This window comes from Myxine glutinosa, chromosome 8, assembly GCF_964187855.1.
Source record: "Myxine glutinosa chromosome 8, kmMyxGlut1.1, whole genome shotgun sequence".
NCBI lineage: Eukaryota > Metazoa > Chordata > Myxini > Myxiniformes > Myxinidae > Myxine > Myxine glutinosa.
In genome coordinates, this window is record NC_136268.1 from 68,525,085 (window position 1) to 68,547,207 (window position 22,123).

The 22,123-nt window shown below is 48.3% G+C and overlaps 1 protein-coding gene across 4 annotated transcripts in view; it reads right to left on the reverse strand.

Moving 5' to 3' along the window:
- The window catches only part of LOC137432571 (otoferlin), a 258,417-nt gene that overhangs the window by 89,737 nt on the left and 146,557 nt on the right, over positions 1-22,123 (reverse strand). For all 4 annotated transcript variants that reach the window (XM_078783368.1, XM_068124613.2, XM_068124612.2 and 1 more), the window contains 9 exons: positions 21,883-21,945; positions 21,693-21,777; positions 20,609-20,768; positions 20,280-20,466; positions 12,467-12,653; positions 4,427-4,650; positions 1,227-1,335; positions 939-1,125; positions 660-780 (listed from right to left, as the gene is read on the reverse strand). In XM_078783368.1, the coding sequence (XP_078639494.1) occupies positions 660-780; positions 939-1,125; positions 1,227-1,335; positions 4,427-4,650; positions 12,467-12,653; positions 20,280-20,466; positions 20,609-20,768; positions 21,693-21,777; positions 21,883-21,945 (1,323 nt within the window). The remainder of the gene's footprint in view (positions 1-659; positions 781-938; positions 1,126-1,226; positions 1,336-4,426; positions 4,651-12,466; positions 12,654-20,279; positions 20,467-20,608; positions 20,769-21,692; positions 21,778-21,882; positions 21,946-22,123) is intronic.

A 22,123-nucleotide genomic window follows, 5' to 3' on the forward strand; every position in this document is an offset into this window, starting at 1 on the left:
CACACCAGACCACGTGGTCACCAGCGAGGCCAATCCATCACGTACATCGGTACGCCCTTTTACCAGTGTCCTTTTTCTGTGTGTGTGTGTGTGTGTGTGTGTGTGTGTGTGTGTGTGTGTGTGTGTGTGTGTGTGTGTGTGTGTCAGAGTGTGAAGGCGCCAAGTCGGGGTTATAATTGATAAGCTGAATCTTCGTCTCTGTTTCTCTGTGCCTTCGAAATAAAAGGCTGTACATTTTGTTGTTACTTTCCAACCTGTTCGGTACGTCTTTTCTCCATTGGCCTAGCATCATCCGGGACCGCATTTGGCTAGACTCAGGTCCATAAATCTCGTGGTGTAACGCCGCTTTCCACACCGTGCAAATTCGCTCGGCACGCAATTGAATAAGGTGTGTGAAAGTGAGGGTTCGATCGCGCGGTTCTTCGGCACGCGCGTGCACCTTGAAGGTACTCGTGATTCTCCCGTATTAACCGAGGGGAATCACGCAAAAAAATTGTTGTGCAAGATGGGGGTTTTGAACCCGGCCCCCGCAACAAATTGTTGTTAAGGAGTGGGATAATTTGAACCACCGCAACAAATTGTTGTCAGGAGTGGGGATTTGAACCACCGCAACAATATATATGTGACTCATTCGAAATAAATGTGAAATAAGAACTCACCAAACTATCTGCAATTTTGTCAATGATGTTGGAAAGGAACAACCTCCGCCGTTGGTCAGTCCAAAAGCTCCGCACCGACACGCAAGGTTTCTCTTCATGAAACTCCAGGTGATAATACTGCCTGCAATGGAGACAAAAATGGTTTCTTTCATCACCCCAAAGGTGATCAATGATAGAGATGTAATTAAGATATCAAGGCGACAACTACAAAACTTATCTAAATAGCAGATTTAGTTGTGAGATCCTGCATAATATTTCCTTATCGCAACTTTATCCCACCTGTCCTTCGTGTCTGGCCTCTTTGGGTTGGTCATTGATAACTGCAATTCTTCCCCAGAATCAGATGTAATGGTTGAACGCTGCAATAGCAACTTCTTGTCATCATCATCATCTAATTCATCATCGTCCTCCTCATCGCTGTGTTGCTCAGATTTGTTCATTCCATCTAGAGCGTTGCCAAAGTTCCCTAAGAAATTCATAAAGTGGTGTTAATGGCATATGTTTCTGCCAAATGGCCAACACAACAAAAGAAATAAAATAAAATCACCACTCTGCTGGGTGACCCACCGATGCTGACTTCGAAGCTGATGGGTTTGTCGCTTACACGACGGTCAATCATTGTAGCTTCCATGAATGTTGCAAAAAGGAGGAATTCTTCACTCCTGCCTGTAAGTGCCTGGAAGTGTAAAGGAGCACAACTTATAAACGATGTCCAGAATTTGCTATATGATCTTCTTAAATTGCAAAATGCTGCCACCAATCAGGAGCATGGATAGCAAGAGATGAACAAGTTCTAGTGAATCTTATATTGATGAACTTTTTCTTCACTGGCTATTTCTTACTGATACTTGTACATGCTGGTGTCTGACTAGCTGGTAGGTCAAATCATTACAAATGTGCTATGGCTCACAATTATCTGCACTCCCATTTTACGAGGTGCAAAAACCGATCCCCTTAACTACAGGCCTATCAGCTTACTTCCAATCATCATCAAGGTCGTGGAATCTATCATTGCTGTTGATATGAAATCCTTATTTTTCCCAGGCAACCTCATCTCAGATCAACAATTTGGTTTCACACCAAGTCACTCCACCGTGGACAAGGTGCCTCTACTCACCCAACAAGGGATGGAGGCCCCCAATGTCAGATATGAGATCAGGGCCATCTCTCTGGACATATCTGGAGCTTTCTATAGAGTTTGGTAATCTGCCTTGCCCTCCAAACTCTCTGCATATGGCAATGAAGGCCAACTCAACACATGGCTTACTGACTTTGATTCTCGAAGCCAACGTGTGGCACTCAATGGAATTTGTCACGGCTGAAGTGACTTAAGGCAGTGTTCTGGGCCCAGACATATTCCTAATCTTCATCAATGATCTCTGACTCTCTGGAAAATCTCCTTTATCTATTTGCTGATGACTGCACCCCCTGCCTTGACATCGCTCATCCTTCAGACAGGTAGGATGGATGCAGCCTCTTCCCTCTCTTCAGATCTTGAAATAAATCACAAGCTGGTCAAACACTTGGAATATGTCCTTCAATCCTGACAAATCTCACACTCTCACTCTCTCTGAAAGGACCATCTGGCAAACCCGGCTATCTTGCTTCTTTCTTGAGCAAACATCATTTCAAAGTTGGCCTCCAAAGCCAGTCGCCGACTGGGCATCCTCTGTCATACAAAGCCATTCCTTGGCACACCTAAACTTCTATCCACCTGCAATACCTTCATTATTAGGTTGATGGAGTACTGCTCTCTGCTCTGGGCTGGGTCCCCTGCCTCACCTCTTGCTCAGCTTGACGCCATGGAAACCAAGGCCTGCAAGATCATTGCAAACTCCCATGTTGAAGCTATGGGCTTATGACAATGCCATTGCAGATACGTCGGTGGTCTCTCTGTCTTCTACCACCCCCTTTCTGGTCTTACACCCTCTGCTCTTTCTGTGCTCTGTACCCCCAGGCTTATACATGGTGCATGTGGTCCTCCAGCAACCCCCTTCTGGTGAAACTCCAATTATCCAGAATAGATGGTCACCTGCACTCATCTGTTCTTCTTTTTCTCCCACCTGTGAAACCAACTTCCACATTCTCTTCAATCATTCATCCCTATTGTTGGTACTCAATCCCTCCCCCCCCCCCACCCCCACCCCCCCCCTTCTCTTTCTAATGTATCTTTTGTTTTGTTGCGTCCAGATCCATCTAGTGTTATAGCTTTTCCATGAGCCTCGACTCTGCATATAAATTTGAAAAAGATGTTAGGGTAAGCTTGTCAAGGGTGGGATATGGACTCAGCATGTAGTAGTTATCAACATTATTGGAAGTTTGTGCTTCAAAGGTTTCAACATATTAGCGTAAACATAAATATGAAAATAAAAGTGAAAGATTTATGATTATTAACAAAATGAGAAAAAAACTTAAATGTCTGCAATGCTTTATCCATCCAAGGTCCATAGGTCTTCATGGGCACTCATGACAATTTGTAAATACTTCAGTGGTTTAGCATCCATGGCAAGAAAACATTAGCACGGCTAAGAACCTGTCATGCTTCATAAGTATTGTCTGTCATGTCAGTCTCATGCTTCCCAACATATGTCCTGCATCTGCCTCTCCCCACCTCCCCTGCACAACCCCATTCCCATCCCACAACAACTTCTCACCTTTACCCCAGAAGCCTTGGTGAACATAAAACATGAACAATAAAAAACAATAAAATTAATGTCTTCTCAACCCCCTTTTCCTTCTCTCCCCACTCCCTTCCACGCGCTCCACCGCTCCTTCATTCATATCCGCTTCCAACCCCTTCACCAAATCCATGCTCACAAAATAAATAGATGGCCCTCAAGTCATTTTTCAGGTTCCCTTGACCTCATAACTCCTCAGTCACATTTGCTCTACGACTAGGATACGGCGGCCGTACCCCCCCTAAATTGACAGAAACGTGCGGCGGCCGCAGAGTTTCTGAGGTGGCCTCAGGGTGGCCCTAGGGCGTATGGCTATCTTTTACAGGCCGTAGGGGTCGCCGTGGAATTATAGCGCGGAGTTATAACTTTTTTCATTTCTAGGGTGGCCGTAGCAATTCGACAAGCCGTAGCCATGACAACTGTAAGTGCTGTTATACATATGAAAAAGAACTGGTATATATACCCACTCGTTACCGTCCGTCTGGCCGCACGTTCGCCTTAGGGCCCCCCTGCGGTCGCCTTGCGGGCACCTTGAGGCTACCTTGCGTCTGCCCTGAAAATTCTATGGCCGCCGCAGGGACGCCCTAAGGTCACCGTGCGACATCAAATCAAAGACCGTACGGCACCCCCACGTTTTCGGTCTCCACAATTTCTAAATAACCCGTGCGGCTACCCGAAAAATAAAAACATATGTGACTGCTACATTATGTGACCGTGGAAATACTGCGGCCGCCCTATAATTGCTAGTGGCCGTAGATTTTTTAGACCCTACGGCCGCCGAGCCAAATGTGACTGAAGCATTTTACTCTGTGAGCAAAACCAACTTGGAGTGTTTTTCTTCGGGCATGTGGGAAAACTCAGTCGGATAAACAACTATATGTTATGTAAATGCCACGTGCACGTCACACTACTTCAATGCACACAACAAGGCAAAGGTCTTTTAGAAACGAGTCTTTCATATACAATTGCTGATGGATTTATTAAATTATTAGCATATGACCATGAAAAGGAAGATAAATCTGCGGTAGTCAAGATACCACATAAGTATTCAGTTTACTGAATTTGGGGTGTGATGGTGCTAGGCCTTACCGGTGGCAGTGGTGGTATTGATTCAACGGTTGGTTCAGTATAATTGGGGCAATCGGAGTCATCGGGATCCACCATGTCAACAGTAATGGCCATGAGGAGACGGGCACGAAAGGCTACTCCTTCTCCAATCCCATCATTCAGTTCTTGGTGTTCCTGAATCAATGTGTAGTTGCGTGTCGAACCGTAGATGTTCACCCAGGTTGGGCCAAAGCTGGGAAGAAAACCTGAAAAGAAAGTCACATAATGCATGATAAGTCCACCTTGTTCTTCACCATGATAAGTCCACCTTGTTCTTCACCATGCTAAGTCCACCTTGTTCTTCACCATGCTAAGTCCACCTTGCTACTGCTGAGTTGATTGTGAAATATGAGGTCTTCATTTGCAGTGTTGTAAAGAATGTTTGTCCACTGTGGGCTGATTCTCTTGAATGATATGGAATCCATGTCTTAAAACATTAGCATCATGTCAGGAGGCTGACAGGCCTGCGGCTCAACCACCGTGGGCTAGTCAACAACTCTGCTACATTCCATCACCTCTACCGGCCTGGCCCAATGCATACTTTGCATTATTCACTCATTAAGCTCCACAGACAGAACATATGCATTGGACATCTCTCATACTCACATTCTCTCTTACATGTTGTGGACCCATTGTTTCGAGAGTTTCGAGAGTATATGAGAATACGAGTATATACAGTCAAGTGAAAAAGTAAGTACACCCCATGTAAAGTTTTGACTTTTTCAACATATTTCAACATACAGCTATTTGATCTTCATTTCAACAATATTGATAGATAAAGGTGATATAATACAACAAATATCATGAAACATTTACATTTTGTAGTCCATTGTATAATTTACATAAACATAAATGCAAATTTCGCATGTGGAAAAAGTATATAGGAAGTACACCCCTACATTTATCACTACTTCAAATACCGAAAATTAGAATCAGGTGCACCAGCTCAGGTGCAAATGATTAGAACATCGTTGGAGAGGATCTTGGGGGAACCTGTCTTATTTAAACCTCAGACATTTAGTTTGGTTTGCTCTTTGTTGTTGAAGTGTGCGGCGTCACCATGCCTAGATCAAAAGAGCTCTCTGAGGCCTTCAGAAAGAAGATTATAGATGCCTACGAGTCTGGGAAGGGATTTAAAAAGATCTCCAAACAATTTGAAATCAATCATTCAACTGTCCAGAAGATAATCTACATGTGGAGAAGATTCCAAACAACTGCCAACTTGTTCAGGCCAGGCCGCCCCAGCAAGTTCAGCCCGAGAGCACACTGCAAGATGCTGAAAGAAGTCTCTAAGAACCCCAGAATTTCATCACGGGACCTACAGGTAGCTCTTTCCACTGTTGATGTCAAAGTGCACGAGTCTACCATCAGAAAGAGGCTGCACAAACTTGATCTACATGGGAGGTGTGCCAGGAGGAAACCTTTGCTGTCCAGAAAGAACATCAGGGCAAGACTAAAGTTTGCCAATGAACACCGAGGCAAAGAACAGCACTTCTGGAACAATGTGCTCTGGACAGATGAGTCAAAGGTGGAGCTATTTGGCCACAGTACCAGAAGACATGTTTGGCGAAAACCAAAGACAGCATTTGACCACAAGAACCTGATACCAACTGTAAAGCATGGTTGTGGAAATATTATGGTTTGGGGCAGCTTTGCTGCATCAGGGACTGGGCAGCTCACCATCATAGAATGCACTATGAATTCTTCATTGTACCAGAGGGTGCTTGAGGATAATGTGAGGCCATCTGTCGGAAAGTTGAAGCTCAACCGAAGGTGGACCTTGCAACATGACAATGACCCTAAACATACCAGTAAATCCACCAAGGAATGGCTGAAAAGAAAGAAATGGAGGGTTCTGGAATGGCCAAGTCAAAGCCCGGATCTAAATCCCATCGAGATGTTGTGGGGGGATTTGAAACGAGCTGTGCATGCAAGAAACCCCTCAAACATCGCACAGCTGAAAGAATTCTGCATGGAGGAGTGGGCAAAAATTTCTCCCAGTCGATGTCAGAGACTTGTAGACAGTTATAAGAAACGCCTACTTGATGTTGTTTCTTCCAAAGGGGGCAATACCACCTATTAGAGCCAAGAGTGTACTTACTTTTTCCACATGCGAAATTTGCATTTATGTTTATTTAAATTATACAATGGACTACAAAATGTAAATGTTTCATGATTTTTGTTATATTATATCACCTTTATCTATCAATATTGTTGAAATGAAGATCAAATAGCTGCAAGTTGAAATATGTTGAAAAAGTCAAAACTTTACATGGGGTGTACTTACTTTTTCACGTGACTGTATATATAGAACACGGTCTCACAAAGTTGTGGATGAATTCGAACGAAACTTGGTGGACAGTTTGGGTGTGTGACAAGGAAGAATTGATTCAACTTTGGTGAATATTCGGATCCAGATAAGATAATGTTTGGATTTTATGTGATTTATCAACATAGAGTGATTGGGCCAAAAATGATACAGTATATTGCACGATATCTCAAAAAGGTGTGGATGGCTTATGACAAAACATGATGGATGAGTTGGTGAGGTGACAAGAACAAGCCCTTTAGATTTTGGTTCATGTCCAAATCCAGATTTGGCCCATAAGTGTAATACAAAAGATAAACCGTTCAGCCTGGTGGAGGTATGCTCTCTACCAGGTGCCTTGTCTAGTTTGTTCCTTTTTTTATCCTCCAATGCTTAAATAATGTACTTAATTACATTCAGTCGTACTTTCCTTTTCGGCTTTTAAAATCATCTGACCACCATCACTTACTGCCAATTGTACCTGTGTTTGGGTATGCCAAGTTGAATGCCCCTGTCCACCAGTGGCCATGGAAATCATATATCTTTATAATAAAGCGCGGCGTTACGCGCGCTGCTTGTGAGCAAGGAGGAAGCGGACAAGCGGTAACATATAAACGTCTTTATTGTAAGACTACACTGTAACACTGTACTGTCCCGGGCTGGGCGCCCGGTGTATATCATGAGGCCACGCCTACCCCTGGTGCGTGGCCACCGCCCACTTGGTGCGCGGAATGATGTCACCACGCCAGTGGGCTTTTGTGTCCGCCACACGCGCCCCCCCAGAATTCCCGCGCACCTGGAGGGCCAGTTTGCGGGGCAGACGAATGACCCGGCCGAAGCGCCCCCTGGCGATCGGCGGCGTCCGGGGTGCAGGGATGCCAGGTGGGATGCCCCTGGCTGCCCCTGGGATGGGTGCAGGACCGGGGGGCGGCGTGGCGGCGGGGCTGGGCGGTGCCGGGGGTCCGCCCGCAGGAGGGCGGCCCCGACGTGGGGGTCGGGCCACTGGCGGTGGATGGTCCACATCGAGGTGGGCCGGCTTGAGGCGGTCTACCGAAACGCGGTCAGGAGTACCGCCGATGTCCAGGGTGAAGTGCTTCGCCCCGGTCTCCAGCACGCGGAAAGGCCCGTCGTACGGGGGCCGCAGTGGTGTCCGATGGGCATCGTGGCGGACGAAGACGTACTCCGCCGTGTGAAGCTCCGGGGCGACGTGCGTCGGTGGGTGCCCGTGGCATGCCGTTGGCACCGGGGCGAACCTCTGGGCGGTCTCTTGTAGAGCGGAGCGCTGCTGTGCCGCGGACCATGGTGCCGTGGAGTCGGGGAGGAACTCGCCCGGCACCCGCAGCGGTTGCCCGAAGACCAATTCCGCCGCGGATGCGCGCAGGTCCTCCTTGGGCGCCGTCCGGAGGCCCAGCAGGACCCAGGGGAGCCTGTCGACCCAGCCGCCGTCGCGGAGGGTGGCCCGGAGCGCGGCCTTCAATGAGCGGTGAAATCGCTCACACAGGCCGTTAGCCTGGGGATGGTAGGCCGTGGTTCGGTGCAGCCGGACCCCGAGCCCCTGCGCAACCGCCCCCCAGAGCTCCGAGGTGAACTGGGGGCCGCGGTCGGATGAGATGTCTGAGGGGGCGCCGAACCGGGCGACCCAGGTGGCGATGAAAGCCTGCGCGACATCGGCCGCCGTTGTCGACGCCAAGGGCACGGCCTCCGGCCACCGGGTGGTGCGGTCCACCATGGTGAGGACGTAGGTGAAACCCCGCGAGGGGGGCAGAGGTCCCACCAGGTCCACGTGGACGTGGTCAAACCGGCGTTCCGGCACCGTGAACGGGGCCAACGGGGCCTGGGTGTGCCGGTGCACCTTGGCGCGCTGGCACGCGAGGCACGTCCTGGCCCAGCCGCGGACGGCCTTCCGGAGGCCATGCCAGACGAACTTGTCGGCTATCAGCCTTTGGGAGGCCCTCGCGCCCGGGTGGGACAGGCCGTGGATGGCGTCAAACACCTGGCGCTGCCAGCCCGCGGGCACGATGGGGCGAGGACGCCCGAGGGAGACGTCGCACAAGAGGGCCGCGCCCGCGCCGTCAAACGGCACCTCGGTGACGCGGAGGCCCGTGACGGCGGTCCGCAAGGCCTGGACGTCGGGGTCAGCGGCCTGGTCCGCTGCCATCCGGGCATAGTCGATGCCGAGGTGGACTGCGTGGGCGACGGCCCGGGAAAGGCAATCCGCCACCGGGTTGTCCTTCCCCGCGACGTGCTGGATGTCCGTCGTGTACTCGGACACGGCCGAGAGGTGACGCTGCTGCCGGGCCGACCACGGCTCGGTGACTTTGCCCATCGCAAAGATCAGCGGCTTGTGGTCGACGAAAGCAGTGAACGCCCGGCCCTCGAGCAGATGGCGGAAGTGCCTGACCGCCAAGTGAAGTCCGAGCAACTCGCGGTCGAAGGTACTGTAACGGCGTTCGGGCGGGCGAAGCTGCCGGCTAAAGAACGCCAGCGGTTGCCAAGCTCCACGCACCCATTGCTCATGCACTGCGCCCACCGCGTAGTCCGAGGCATCGGTGGTGAGGGCGATCGGTGCATCGGGCGCCGGGTGCGCGAGCATGGTGGCGTTAGCCAAGGCGAGCTTCGCGCCCGTGAACGCCGTGTCCATCTGCTCGGTCCAGGTAACGTCGCCTTTGCCCGGCTTACCTCGGAGAGCTTCGTGCAGGGGGCGCAGGAGCTGGGCGATACGGGGCAGGAACCGATGGTAAAAGTTCACCATGCCCAGGAACTCCTGCAGCCCTCTGATCGTGCGGGGGCGCGGAAACCCCTTCACCGCCTCCACCTTGGCCGGTAGGGGGACGGCTCCGTGCCTGGTGACACGGTGCCCCAGAAAATCGATTGTGGCGGCGCCGAACCGGCACTTTGCGGGGTTCACAATCAGGCCATGCTGGCCCAGGCGTTCGAAGAGCGTGCGGAGGTGGCGTAGGTGCTCTTCGCGGGACGCGCTGGCGACGAGGATATCGTCCAGGTAAACGTAGACAAAATCCAAGTCGCGCAGGACGCTGTCCATCAGTCGCTGGAACGCCTGAGCCGCATTCTTCAGACCGAAGGGCATGCGCAAGAACTCGAAGAGTCCGAATGGCGTGATGACCGCCGTCTTCGGGATGTCCTCCGGCCTGACGGGGACCTGATGGTAGCCGCGTATGAGGTCCACCTTCGAGAAGAAGGACCTGCCCGCCAAACGGGCGGAAAAGTCCTGAATGTGGGGGACGGGGTAGCGGTCGGGAGTCGTGGCGTCATTGAGACGGCGATAGTCCCCGCACGGTCGCCATCCCCCGCCGGGCTTCGGCACGATGTGCAGCGGCGACGCCCAAGCGCTCTCTGAGCGCCGAACGATGCCGAGTCGCTCCAGGGTAGCGAACTCCGCTTTTGCCACCGCCAGCTTCGTCGGCTCGAGGCGGCGTGCCCGGGCGTAGACCGGTGGCCCGACGGTGGGGATGTGATGGGCCACCCCGAGCTTGACGGCCCCCGCCGAGAAGGTGGGCCGCGTGAGGGCCGGGAAGCCGGCGAGGAGGCGGGTGAATGCGTCCGCTGCCGGAAGCGTACAGACCAACGTGGCCGGAACCGAATCGTTCGGCAAGCCGCTCGTTGAGCTGGGCAACGCACAAGCGAGCGAGCTGAACGTCTCGGCCTGGACAAGCCGTCTGCGCTTGACGTCGACCAGGAGCCCATTAGCGCACAGGAAGTCCGCGCCAAGCAGTGCCATGGGCACGTCGGCGGTGACGAACGTCCATCGGAAAACCTGCCCTCCAAACCGCAGAGAGAGGCAGCGTTTTCCGTACGTACGGATGGGCGTCCCGTTCGCGGCAAGCAGCGCGGGGCCCCCACCCGCGGCGTGCTTGTCTGACGTGCCGGCGGGAATGACACTCACCTGCGCTCCCGTGTCGCACAGGTAACGGCGCCTGGAGAAGGTGTCCGTTATGAACAGCAGGCTGTTCGAATGGCCGGCGCTCATCGCCACTATTGAGCGCCGGCCCGGGCGTTTCCCGACCCGTTGAAGGAGCACGGCGGATGACACCGCCGAGCTTCGTGGCCGAACTTGGCGTGGAACCAGCACCAGGTGGTGGAGCTGGAGGAGCGCGGCTGGCTCCGCCAGGCCGGTGGAGTTGGCGGGTTTCCCCGCGGTGGCGGTTTTCGCCGCGGCGGTGGGCGGGGCGTGGCGGCGTTCACGAGGTGCGTATCAGCATGCTGCTGAACATCAGCGTGCTGTAGAAGCTGATGCTGTGGAACATGCTGCTGAACATCAGCGTCGAGGGCCGTGACGGCCACGCCGACGCTCGCCCGCATGTCCGAAGCGGCGAAGTACCTGTCCGCCTCGGCCGCCAATGCTCGGGGTTCCGTTAGCTCGGTCCCGGCCAACGCGAGGCGGACCTGCGCTGGAAGTTGGCGCCGGAAAAGCGCCCGGAATAGCGAACCGGGGGCTTCGTCGCCCAACAGTGACAGCATATGGTCCATTCGGACCGACGGGCGCGTCTCACCGAGCTCGGGGAGATCCAGGAGGCGGTCGGCCCGTGCGTCGTCCGTAAGGCCGAACGTGGCTAGGAGTAGCCGCTTGAGTGCCTCGTACTTGTGGCCGTTCGGTGGGTGGCGAAGGACGGACACAACTCGAGCGGCCGTGCCGGGCCCGAGGGAGGCGACGACGTGGCAATAGCGCGTGTCATCGCCGGTGAGGCGCCGAAGCTGAAATTGGGCTTCGGCCTGGACGAACCAGACTTCGGCCTGAGCCTCCCAAAATTCCGGAAGTTTGACGAAGTCGGCCATGGCGATGGCGTCGCGTGTGGAAGGATCGCTCCAGCAGATCCAACGTCGAGGGTCACCAGTAAAGCGCGGCGTTACGCGCGCTGCTTGTGAGCAAGGAGGAAGCGGACAAGCGGTAACATATAAACGTCTTTATTGTAAGACTACACTGTAACACTGTACTGTCCCGGGCTGGGCGCCCGGTGTATATCATGAGGCCACGCCTACCCCTGGTGCGTGGCCACCGCCCACTTGGTGCGCGGAATGATGTCACCACGCCAGTGGGCTTTTGTGTCCGCCACAATAACTCCTTTATTGTTCCTGGGTAGCCCCAACGGCCTTTGAATGTTTCTACTTCCTCATGAGCCTTGACCTATCTATAAAAAAAACATCCTAAACAACATTGTACTTGCATTAAATTGCTTTTACTCTGTTAATCTCTGTTACTAAAATTAACTCAAACTCCACATCACCTCAACATTGGGCTGACAGGATGACCTGGATCCTGGAGGTACACACATTCACCTCTATGCTGTCTGGCCTGGGTTAGAATCCTGACCAGGCTATAAACTGTCATCCTGGTGTTTCACAGGCTGTGCGATTCATCAATGTGCGTGTCTTCCCTCAGATGGACGTTAAATGGGCGTCCCGTCGGCCGATATTAGTCAGCGGATGTTAAAGATCTCATGGTGTTGTTTCTGAAGAGTAGGTACGCTATCGCTAGCACCATGACCAAATTCCTGCCCTAACCAGCAGAGGGCATTGTATCAGCAGCACAGCCACACCCTCAGCCAAAGATGCTACCCCACAAACTTGTGCTGCATACGAACAAAAAGGAACTTCAACATCATTGAAACAAAAAGCCTGCATGCTACAGAGGCATTGGCATTGGTGAATATAAAAACAGGAACAATAAAGAAAAAAGGCAAAGAAAACTAATGTACCTTTATCTCCTTCATTGGATATGTTTCTGAGGTCGATTTTGTGGGTTCCAATAGGGACATTATTCACGTTGTCGCTGTCTCGAATCTGCACCTTTATACAGTTGCACAGTGGAGGAAAGAGTTCTGTAATGGTGATCTCCTCATTCCACTCTGGCTCGTAGTTGTTCTGCTCCACAGATGTTCTGGCCTGTTGGTCATGTCAGCAAATATGCCAAGTTGTCAATTGGTTGTACTGGTATCGCAATCACCAACGACAGAGAGTAAAAGGGCCTTACATACAGGAAGGTTGGTTATTTGGTTTTGGTTTAATGTCCTGCCAGAGGGGGTTACGGATATGGTGTGAGAAATGGAGAAGGTGAAAGGATTTTGGAGTTTGCTGATGGAGCTGATTTGTAATACTCAGTTCCAGAAAGAGGATAATAAGCTTGTTACATACACGTCAGGTGGGTCGACGACAACCGTTGACTACCTGATGGTGCGTAGGCGAGATAGGGGGCACCTCCGGGACACAAAGGTGATCCCGGGGGAGGAGGCTGTTTCACAGCACCACTTGGTTGTCTGCGACGTAAGGGTGAAAGGTGCGAGGAGAGCTCGGTGCGTGAAGTACCAACCGAGAATGAAGGTGTGGAGGTTGAAAGAGGTGACAGTAAGGGAGGCATTAAAAGAGAGGCTGAGTAGGGTCGAGGATGATGTTGTTGAGCTTGAAAGTGGTTGGAGGTCAATGAAAGCTAGTCTGTTGGGAGCCGTTGGTGAGGTATGTGGATGGACAAAAGGACCACCGAGGCACTCGGAAACATGGTGGTGGGATGATGAAGTTGGAAAGAGGATTGACTAGAAGAGGAAGAAGTTCAAGGAGTGGCAGAAGGCGAAGGGTACGGGAGCAGAAACAGCAGAGCATGAAAGTTATAAAGCAGCCAGGAAGGCTGCAAAGAAAGAGGTAGCAAAGGCGCAGGAAGCATGTAGGAAAATGTTCGGAGAATGCTTGGATACGGAAGAGGGTCAGAAAGCAGTATTCAGGATTGCAAAGCAGATAGCGAAAGAGGTGTGATGTGATGGGGGTGAGTTGCTTGAAGGATGAAGTGGGACAAATCGTTGTCGACCCAGATGGAATTAAAGGAAGATGGAAAAGATATATGGAAATGCTGTTGAATACAGAGAATGAATGGGATGGCAACATAGAGAGTAACCCAGTTTTAGGACCGGCAGAGAAGATAACTGAGAAGGAAGTTGAGGAAGCGATAAAAGCAATGAAGGGTAGAAAAGCGGGAGGGCCGACAGGAGTTGTGGGAGATATGTTGAAGGCAGCAGGAACTTGGGGTGTGAAGAGAATGACAGAGATCTGTAATCTGGTGGTGAAAGAAGGCCGCATTCCAGTGGATTGGGAACTGAGTACCCTCGTCCCTCTATACAAGGGGAAAGGTGACCCTCTGGAGTGTGGCTCGTACTGAGCGATAAAGTTATTGGAGCATGGAATGAAGGTATTGGAAAGGGTGTTGGAGAGGAGGATAAGGAAGAAAGTGAAGATCGACGAAATGCAGTTTGGATTCATGCCAGGAAGAGGAACGACAGACGCGCTTTTCATTGTGAGGCAGTTGCAGGAGAAGTACATGGAGAAGAGGAAGAAGTTGTTTCTTGGGTTTGTTGATCTGGAGAAAGCATTCGATCGGGTTCCACGCAAAGTATTGACATGGGCATTGAGGAAGTTAGGAGTGGAGGAATGTTTGATCAGAGTAGTGATGGCAATGTACAAAAGAGCGCGCACAGCTGTAAGGACGAAGGACGGGAACAGTGGTGAGTTTGAGGTGAAGGTGGGAGTGCATCAGGGGTCGGTACTAAGTCCACTACTATTTGTAGCTGTGATGGAGGTGCTGGCTCAGAACGTAAAAGAGGGTTTACCGTGGGAGTTGTTGTATGCAGATGATCTGGTGTTGATTGCGGAAAGTATGGATGGTCTGAAGGAAAAGATTAACACGTGGAAGGAATGTATGGAGACAAAAGGTCTGAAGGTGAATATCGGAAAGACGGAGGTGATGGCAAGTGGTAAAGCATGTGGTGAGGTGGAAAGAACTGGGAAGTGGCCCTGTGCTGTGTGTAGGAAGGGTGTCGGAGTGAACTCCATTCAGTGTACAATGTGCGCTGAGTGGGTTCATCAAAAATGTAGTGGTCTGAAAGGGTCATTAACCAGTGTGGCAGCTACATTCAAATGTAAGGTGTGCACAGAGGGAGCTGCAGATGGAGGAAATGTTGAGTTGGATCTTGGAGACGGCATGAAGCTGGAAGGTGTGAAAACATTTTGCTACCTCAGAGACATGCTGAATGGAGAAGGTGGATCAGACTCGGCAACGGTTGCTCGAGTGAGATGTGCATGGAAGAAGTTTCGGGAATTGAGTGGCGTGCTGATGATGAGGGGAGTGTCGTTGAAGCTGAAGGGAAAGGTGTTTGCTGCATGTGTGAGAAGTGTTATGATTTATGGGAGCGAGACATGGGTAATGAACGTAGAGCAGCAACGAAGGTTGGAAAGGGTGGAAATGCGAATGGTTCGACAGATGTGCGGAGTATCGTTGAGAGAGAGGAAGACAAATGATGAATTGCGAAAGATGATGGGAATAGAGCCTGTGATTGATGCTGTGAAGAGGAACAGGTTGAGATGGTTTGGTCATGTGTTGAGGAAGGATGAAAGTGACTGGTTGAGAAGAGTGATGGAAATGAATGTAGAAGGAAGTAGAAGACGGGGAAGACCGAGAAAGACTTGGCTAAAGATGGTGGAAGAAGAAATGCGGGCAAGGGGGTTAACAAGGAGAGATGCAGAAAATAGGGCAAAATGGAGAAGATTGTCATGGGGACCGCAAGGCTAACCCCCGCTCTAGCAGGGAAAATGGCCTTAAAATGCATGTTGTTGTTGTTGTCCTGCCAGAATTTGTGGACATGAAATGAGGACAATGACACAATTGACACATTGCCATACTCACATTTCCAAAGGTGAACTCTTTTTATATGCAGTAAAGAAAAAAGCATCAAATCAAAAAAATTATATGCATAGAGAACACTATTTCAAGAATATAGAGACAATCCTTGATTTTGAGAATGTAGAGAACACTAATTAATAAATAATATTTAAAATTTTAGCTGTTGTTTTCATCAAGTTTAGTTCAGTACAAAGCAGATGCCGACGGGCTATGCAATTTGGCATGATTTCTAGTTATCCTCACCACAGGGTATTGCATTTGGTTCCGTTTGTTTGTATGTCTGTCTGTCTGTCTGTCTGTCTGTGCGGACATAATGTGCTAACATAGAACACAAACACCACCTGGTGGTAGCCAGTATTACACGTTATCCTTTTTCAACTGAGTACTTCTATAAAGTACAGTCGAAACCTGACATTCGTGGACCCAACATTTGCGAGGCGGGTTCTGCATATTCGCGGTTGATAAATTGTAACCTGCTTATACATTTGCGGCCTTGTGTCATGCATATTTGCGGTTTTTCGCAGGTGCAATTTTTTTTTTTCCACAAGCCGCAACCATAACACAGTTCTAAAACACATCTTTGACCAGCGATAAACAAAGCAACTGAACGTACGCAAAAAAAAAACTCTTCCACGAGCCGTGAGCATGACTGCGTTCTACATTCGTAGCCCTGTGCTTCATGTTTTCACGGCTTTTTGGATCCATGTAAAAATATTTCAGCCATGCCATAAGTGAGCTTTGTGGGATGTCTCACCATTCACACTGTAAACATATCTTCGCAGGATGCCTCACCATTCAAACTGTAAACACAGCTTCGTAGGATATCCCACCATTCAAACTGTAAACATAGCTTTGTGGGATGCCCCACCATTCACACTGTAAATATAGCTTTGTGGGATGCCCCACCATTCACACTGTAAACATAGCTTTGTGGGATGCCCCACTATTCACACTGTAAACATAGCTTCGTGGGATAGCCCACCAGCTGCGTAACATGTCATCTCCGACGAGTTACTGTACAGAATGAAAACACACCACCACATCTATTAGTGCAATTAGCTATCCCCCTTTTCCCATTGAAACAATGCCCCCACATTTGCAGATTCGACATTCGCAACATTTTCCAGGAAAGTATCCCCCGCAAATGTAGGGGTCTGACTGTATGTACAATTAGAATCTGAGTTTGCCTATAAAGTATGTACAATTAGAATGCATGGCTGGCAAGATGGCCTTGATGTACGCAATTACGCATACTCCTCTCTAAGCCGTCTAGCCTGGGTTTGAATCTCAACCAGCTATAAACCGTCATCTAGGTGTTTCACAGGCAGGGTGATTGATCAATGTGTGTATATCCCTCGGATGAACATTAAACTGGGTGTCCCATCTGCCGGCCTTAGTTGGTGGGCGTTAAAGATCCCATTGTGTCCATCACGAATAGTAGGCGAGCTATCACTAGCACTCTGAACAAATTACAAATTCCTGCCCTAATCTTCAGTGGCACAGCCACACCCTCAGCCAATGATGCTACCCAGAACCCTATGCTGCATAGGAAAGAAGAAGAAGAAAAATTACAAGGTCAGTACTTCTATAAAGAATGTACAATTAGAGAATGCGAGTGCATCAATCAAGGACATACTATTACAATGGGAGCATGTCTATAAAGTACATACTATTACAATGCTAGCACGTCTATAAAGGATGTACTAATAAGAATGTGCGTACGTCTATGAAGTGCGTGTAATAAGAGCGCAAGTACATCTATAAAGTACGTACTATTAGAACGTGCATAGTCTAGAAATTACGGAACATGACTATGTCTATAAAATACATACAATTGCAATGTGAATCTATACAACAAAACTGAAAAAGTCTTTTGTCGTCTGTATGAACATATAACTTTATGTCGTCAAAATATCATCTATGCACCAAGCAAATACAAACACATCAGCATACAAATGCCACACAAAACAAGTCCTGGCGAGGGTTTACAATCTCCTGCTGCTCTTTCTAGTTGCCACTTCTTAATAATATTTCCTGGATGTGCATGGGAGGTGGTTAAGTTAGCCACAACAGCAGAGACTGTTGAACTCATGGCAGTGCCAAATATTTGCTGATAGTGTGTGCTAGTCAAGACCAGTGGTGAATTTGTCGAGAGGTTAGAACACAAGAAGATGAGATGATGGTATCATTTGATGTGGTTTCACTTTTCATCGATATCCCAGTCGATCTGACGGTGAGCATCATGCTCGATCGAGTGAAACATTCTCATGATTGGAAAACGGCTTGTCGGAACATGCCAATTAACACTTGATGTTAACTCAACACCTCAACTCAACTCAACAATCTCCTTTGAAAGCTCCACAATTACTCCATGTGATACAATAAACCTACTAGGTATTACCCTAACATCAAATTTATCCTGGAATCCACACATTACACAAACAGCCAAGTAAGACTCGAAGAAACTAGGATTCCTGTTCAGATGTCAAAGATTCTTCTCCTCTCAACAGTTGCTTCAACGATATAAAGGATTGATTTGTCTGGGTATAGAGTACTGCTCTCACATCTGGGGAGGCTCTAGCTCCACATACTTACTGGACTGACTTGAATCAAAAGTATTCCGACTGATCAACTCTCACAATCTGACCTTGACCACTCGACCCACTCAAATTACGCCGCAATGTTGGCTCTCTTTCTCTTTTCTACAGATATTACTTTGGTCCCGAGAACATACTGCTTGTGTTTCTCTGCCATTATCGAGACCACAGAATACTCAACAAGCCACTACATCACATGATTATTGTGTGGCCATTGGCGGCTCAAGGGTGGGCCGTTATAATGTTTCTTTCCTCCCCTCCACTGCCAAACTCTGGATAATGTAATGACAAACAATCGTGTTCCGAAGGCAAGGCGCGTTTGAGTAGGCCAAAACAAAATGGCGGCTTAAGAACCCAGCGAGATGCAGTGGGCTGACCAAGATGGTGGGCCGCCATATTGGTACACCATCACATCGGGTTTTTTATGCCTCCACTGACAAAGTCGCCAGAGGCATGATGTTTTTGGGTTGTCCGTCCGTCCGTACGGGCTAAACCTCATTTTTCTCAGCAACCATATGTCCGATTTAGACGAAACTTTCAGTGTAGGAGTGACACCCATGCAGAATGTTTTTATGATAAATGTGACGTCATGGGTCACATTGTATGGCAGCCATCTTGGATTAAAAGCAAATAAATAAAAAAATTATTTTTCGGAAACCGCTGAATGGAAACATTTTAAACTTGGCACATTGTCAAGTACTCCCAATGGGGAACAAAAGCATGATAATGATGACATCATAGGTGAAGTGGTATACCAGCCAAAAATGTTTCAATCGAATTCCTTATCCTAAAAATCTGAAATAGCATGCACATGATCTATGCCCCATTTGTATTGAATATTAAATTTATGACATCATAGGTCACATGGTTTGGCAGCCATGTAGGATTGAAGGAAAATAGTAAATAATTATATCTCTGAAACCGCTCACCCTATCAATGCGAAATTTTACAAATATCATCTAACAGCGCTGATGCATATAGTTTGAAAATGATGATGTCATAGGTCACATGGTTTAGCAGCCATCTTGGATAGAAAAACGAACCTTATCCGATCAACACAAAACTTCACAAACATGATCCCCTACCCATACATATGCAGAGTGATCGCATCTACCCATTGTGGGACTTTGCGCAGGCATATTGGCGACATGGTCGCATTGTTCTAGTTTCTTATTATCACCTCGTTACTCATCTTCAAAAAGGATGTTATAACACACCCAAACTCCCAGATTTCATAGTCACAATCTATTGGAGGTCCAGGTGTATGCATGCAAAGTTTGGGGACGATAGGTTTCATGGTTTTGGCGTTATGGAGGAGACAGACGGACGGACATTGCCTTTTATTATTATAGAATATATATATATATATATATATATATATATATATGTGTGTGTGTGTGTGTGTGTGTGTGTGTGTGTGTGTGTGTGTGTTGTGTGAGCGTGGTGTGTGTGTTGTGTGTGTTTATATATATATGTATATATATATATAAATATAATAATAATAATAATAATAATTCATTTATTTTGTATAGCGCTTTTCCAGAAGCCCAAAGGCGCTTTGACAGAGTGGAAAACATAATGCATAACAATACATGAAAACAACAATTGCAAAAAGACAAGAATCAATAGGGAAATATTTAAAGCAAAAGGAGGAAGAAGGAGAAGTGATAGTCAGGGGTTAAATGCTGTGGGTTGAATGTTGAATGCAGTGCTGAACAGGTGGGTCTTGAGTGATGTTTTGAATGTGGTGAGTGAGGAGGAGTCTCTGATGGTGTGAGGTAGTGAGTTCCAGAGGGTGGGAGCAGCGATGGAGAAGGCCCTGTCCCCCCAGGATCTGAATTTGGTCTGGATTGGGGGGGGGGGGGGTCAGGAGGTTGGTACCAGCAGAGCGGAGGTTGCGGGTGGGAGTGTGTCTGGAGAGGTCAGCCAGGTAGGATGGGGCCAGGTTATGTAGGGCTTTGTAGGTCAAGGCGAGGATTTTGTACTGGATTCTCTGGGAGATGGGGAGCCAGTGAAGCTTGTAAAGGACGGGGGTGATGTGGTCACGGGTCCGGGAATGGGTGAGTAGACGGCAGCGGAGTTCTGAATGTATTGGAGTTTATTGGTGATTGTTGAGGGTGAACCATAGAGGAGGCTATTGCAGTAGTCCAGACGGGAGGCTGTATATATATATACAGTATTTATTTAAAATTTAAAAATACAGCATATTTAGCAAAACTATTAAAAACATAGGTTTTTAGGTTTTCTTGCCTTTTGCCCAGCAAAGTTGACTTCAACAAATGGGTCGACGAGATCTCGCTCCCTGCCCATGAAGGCCTTCTTCACATTAGCCATAATAGCAGTGTTCATTTTAGGTAGGCCCTCAGCGCGATAGATGCGAATGTGAAACTGGGCCCACTGTCTCACTGGTGAGACTCCTGCTGGCAGTAGCAGATTGCTGAGATAGAAAATGAACAGACTGTGAGATTGCCAGGATCCACAAACAAATGCCACTGTACAAAGCGCTTCCACGAATCTCCATAATACACCTCATAAAGAAATTATCAAATCATTGTGAAGAATAATGTACGGATTCCTACCTTTCAATGTCTGCTTCGTCATCCTCATCTGTTTTGTGCACGATCTTGACAGAATCGCCTTTCCCCAAGATAGAAATGTCACACTTCAGGTAGCCCTTTATGGGACTGTTGATGTCACTTGGGTCGGTTAGAATCGCCCACTTGTGATAAAATCGATGGTCTGCAAGAAAGAGGAAAGCAGCTTGCTTTGCTCAACACCATGATAAATCATGCATCTCCTTCTCTCACTCGGACACCTGCTTCCTAAACAACTTTATTATCTATCTATATTCTGATCTGTGTTTGCCTGGTGTTGGCTTAGCAGTTAGGGTGCCGGCTTGGGATCCTAGGATCCTGGGATCCTGGGTTTGAATCCCGGTCGATCGCCAAATTAACGCCAGGGGGGTTGACTCAGCCTGTCATCCTTCCGAGGTCGGCAAATTGAGTACCAGTTCACTGGTAATTCCCTGTGTCGCAAGAGGCAACTAACAGGGTTGGCGGCAGGAAGGGCATCCGGCTGTAAAACTGCTTCAAAAAGGGGACCACGGTGCCCAAAAAGGGCCAACCCCTGCTCCGCAGGGAAAAATGGCCTCTAAAGGTGGTTCTATTCTGATCTTTTGTTGCTTTGTCTTAAAAAACACAAATAATGATTAGATATTGGACTAGTACCAAGGCCTAAATCTAAAAATCTTAGATGCATTCAGTGCATGGTTGACCACGTTGCCTCATTAAAACCTTTATTACAGACCCATTCCAATGGGATATTAAAAAACAAAAAATAATCGAAGCGGACCTTATACTGTACTCAAAGTGGCACAAGAAACACAAAGCTTTCAAAAAGTATTGACCAATATAATTAATAAGGAAAACTTTTTTTTTAAGTTTCACATCTTTATATATATATATATATATATATAAATAAAATGGTTGGCATTTATTGGGCTGTTGTGATTATCTAATTCCAATAATTTTTTTAACCCCTCTACATACCCCCATTGCAGCTCCCTGGGACTTCATGAATAGCGAGCTTTCAAAAGAAGATCAACCGAGAAGTTAAATATTAAAACATTTTAGAAATACTAAGGAAAACCTTTGGAGTGCTTACCAGGTTGGCTGTAGACAAATCCAACATCCATCTTGAATGAGCCAATCATTGTCTTGCTTCTGATAATGTTCTTAGAGTGCACCACCTACACTCCCGTAACATTGTACATGTGGAATATTGTACAGGTTGAATGATCACTGTATGTAAGTAACAACTACATAAAACTCATGGTGGTTGTAAGTGCACTCACCGACAGCTTGATGAGCTGGTCAAATAGGACATTGGGGCTGACATGAAAGTCAAAGACGAAGTACTGGCAAGAAGACAAAGAGAAGGAGGTGGAATGGGACATGGAGTTGAAGTTAGGTTCATTGAACAACAAAGGTCTCATCTTTTCGATTTTCAAAGCTTTAATAACGAGTTCCACCTTTTATTCACTTAGGGCATATACCAAAATTATCGTCATTTTTACGGTCATACAATATATCACT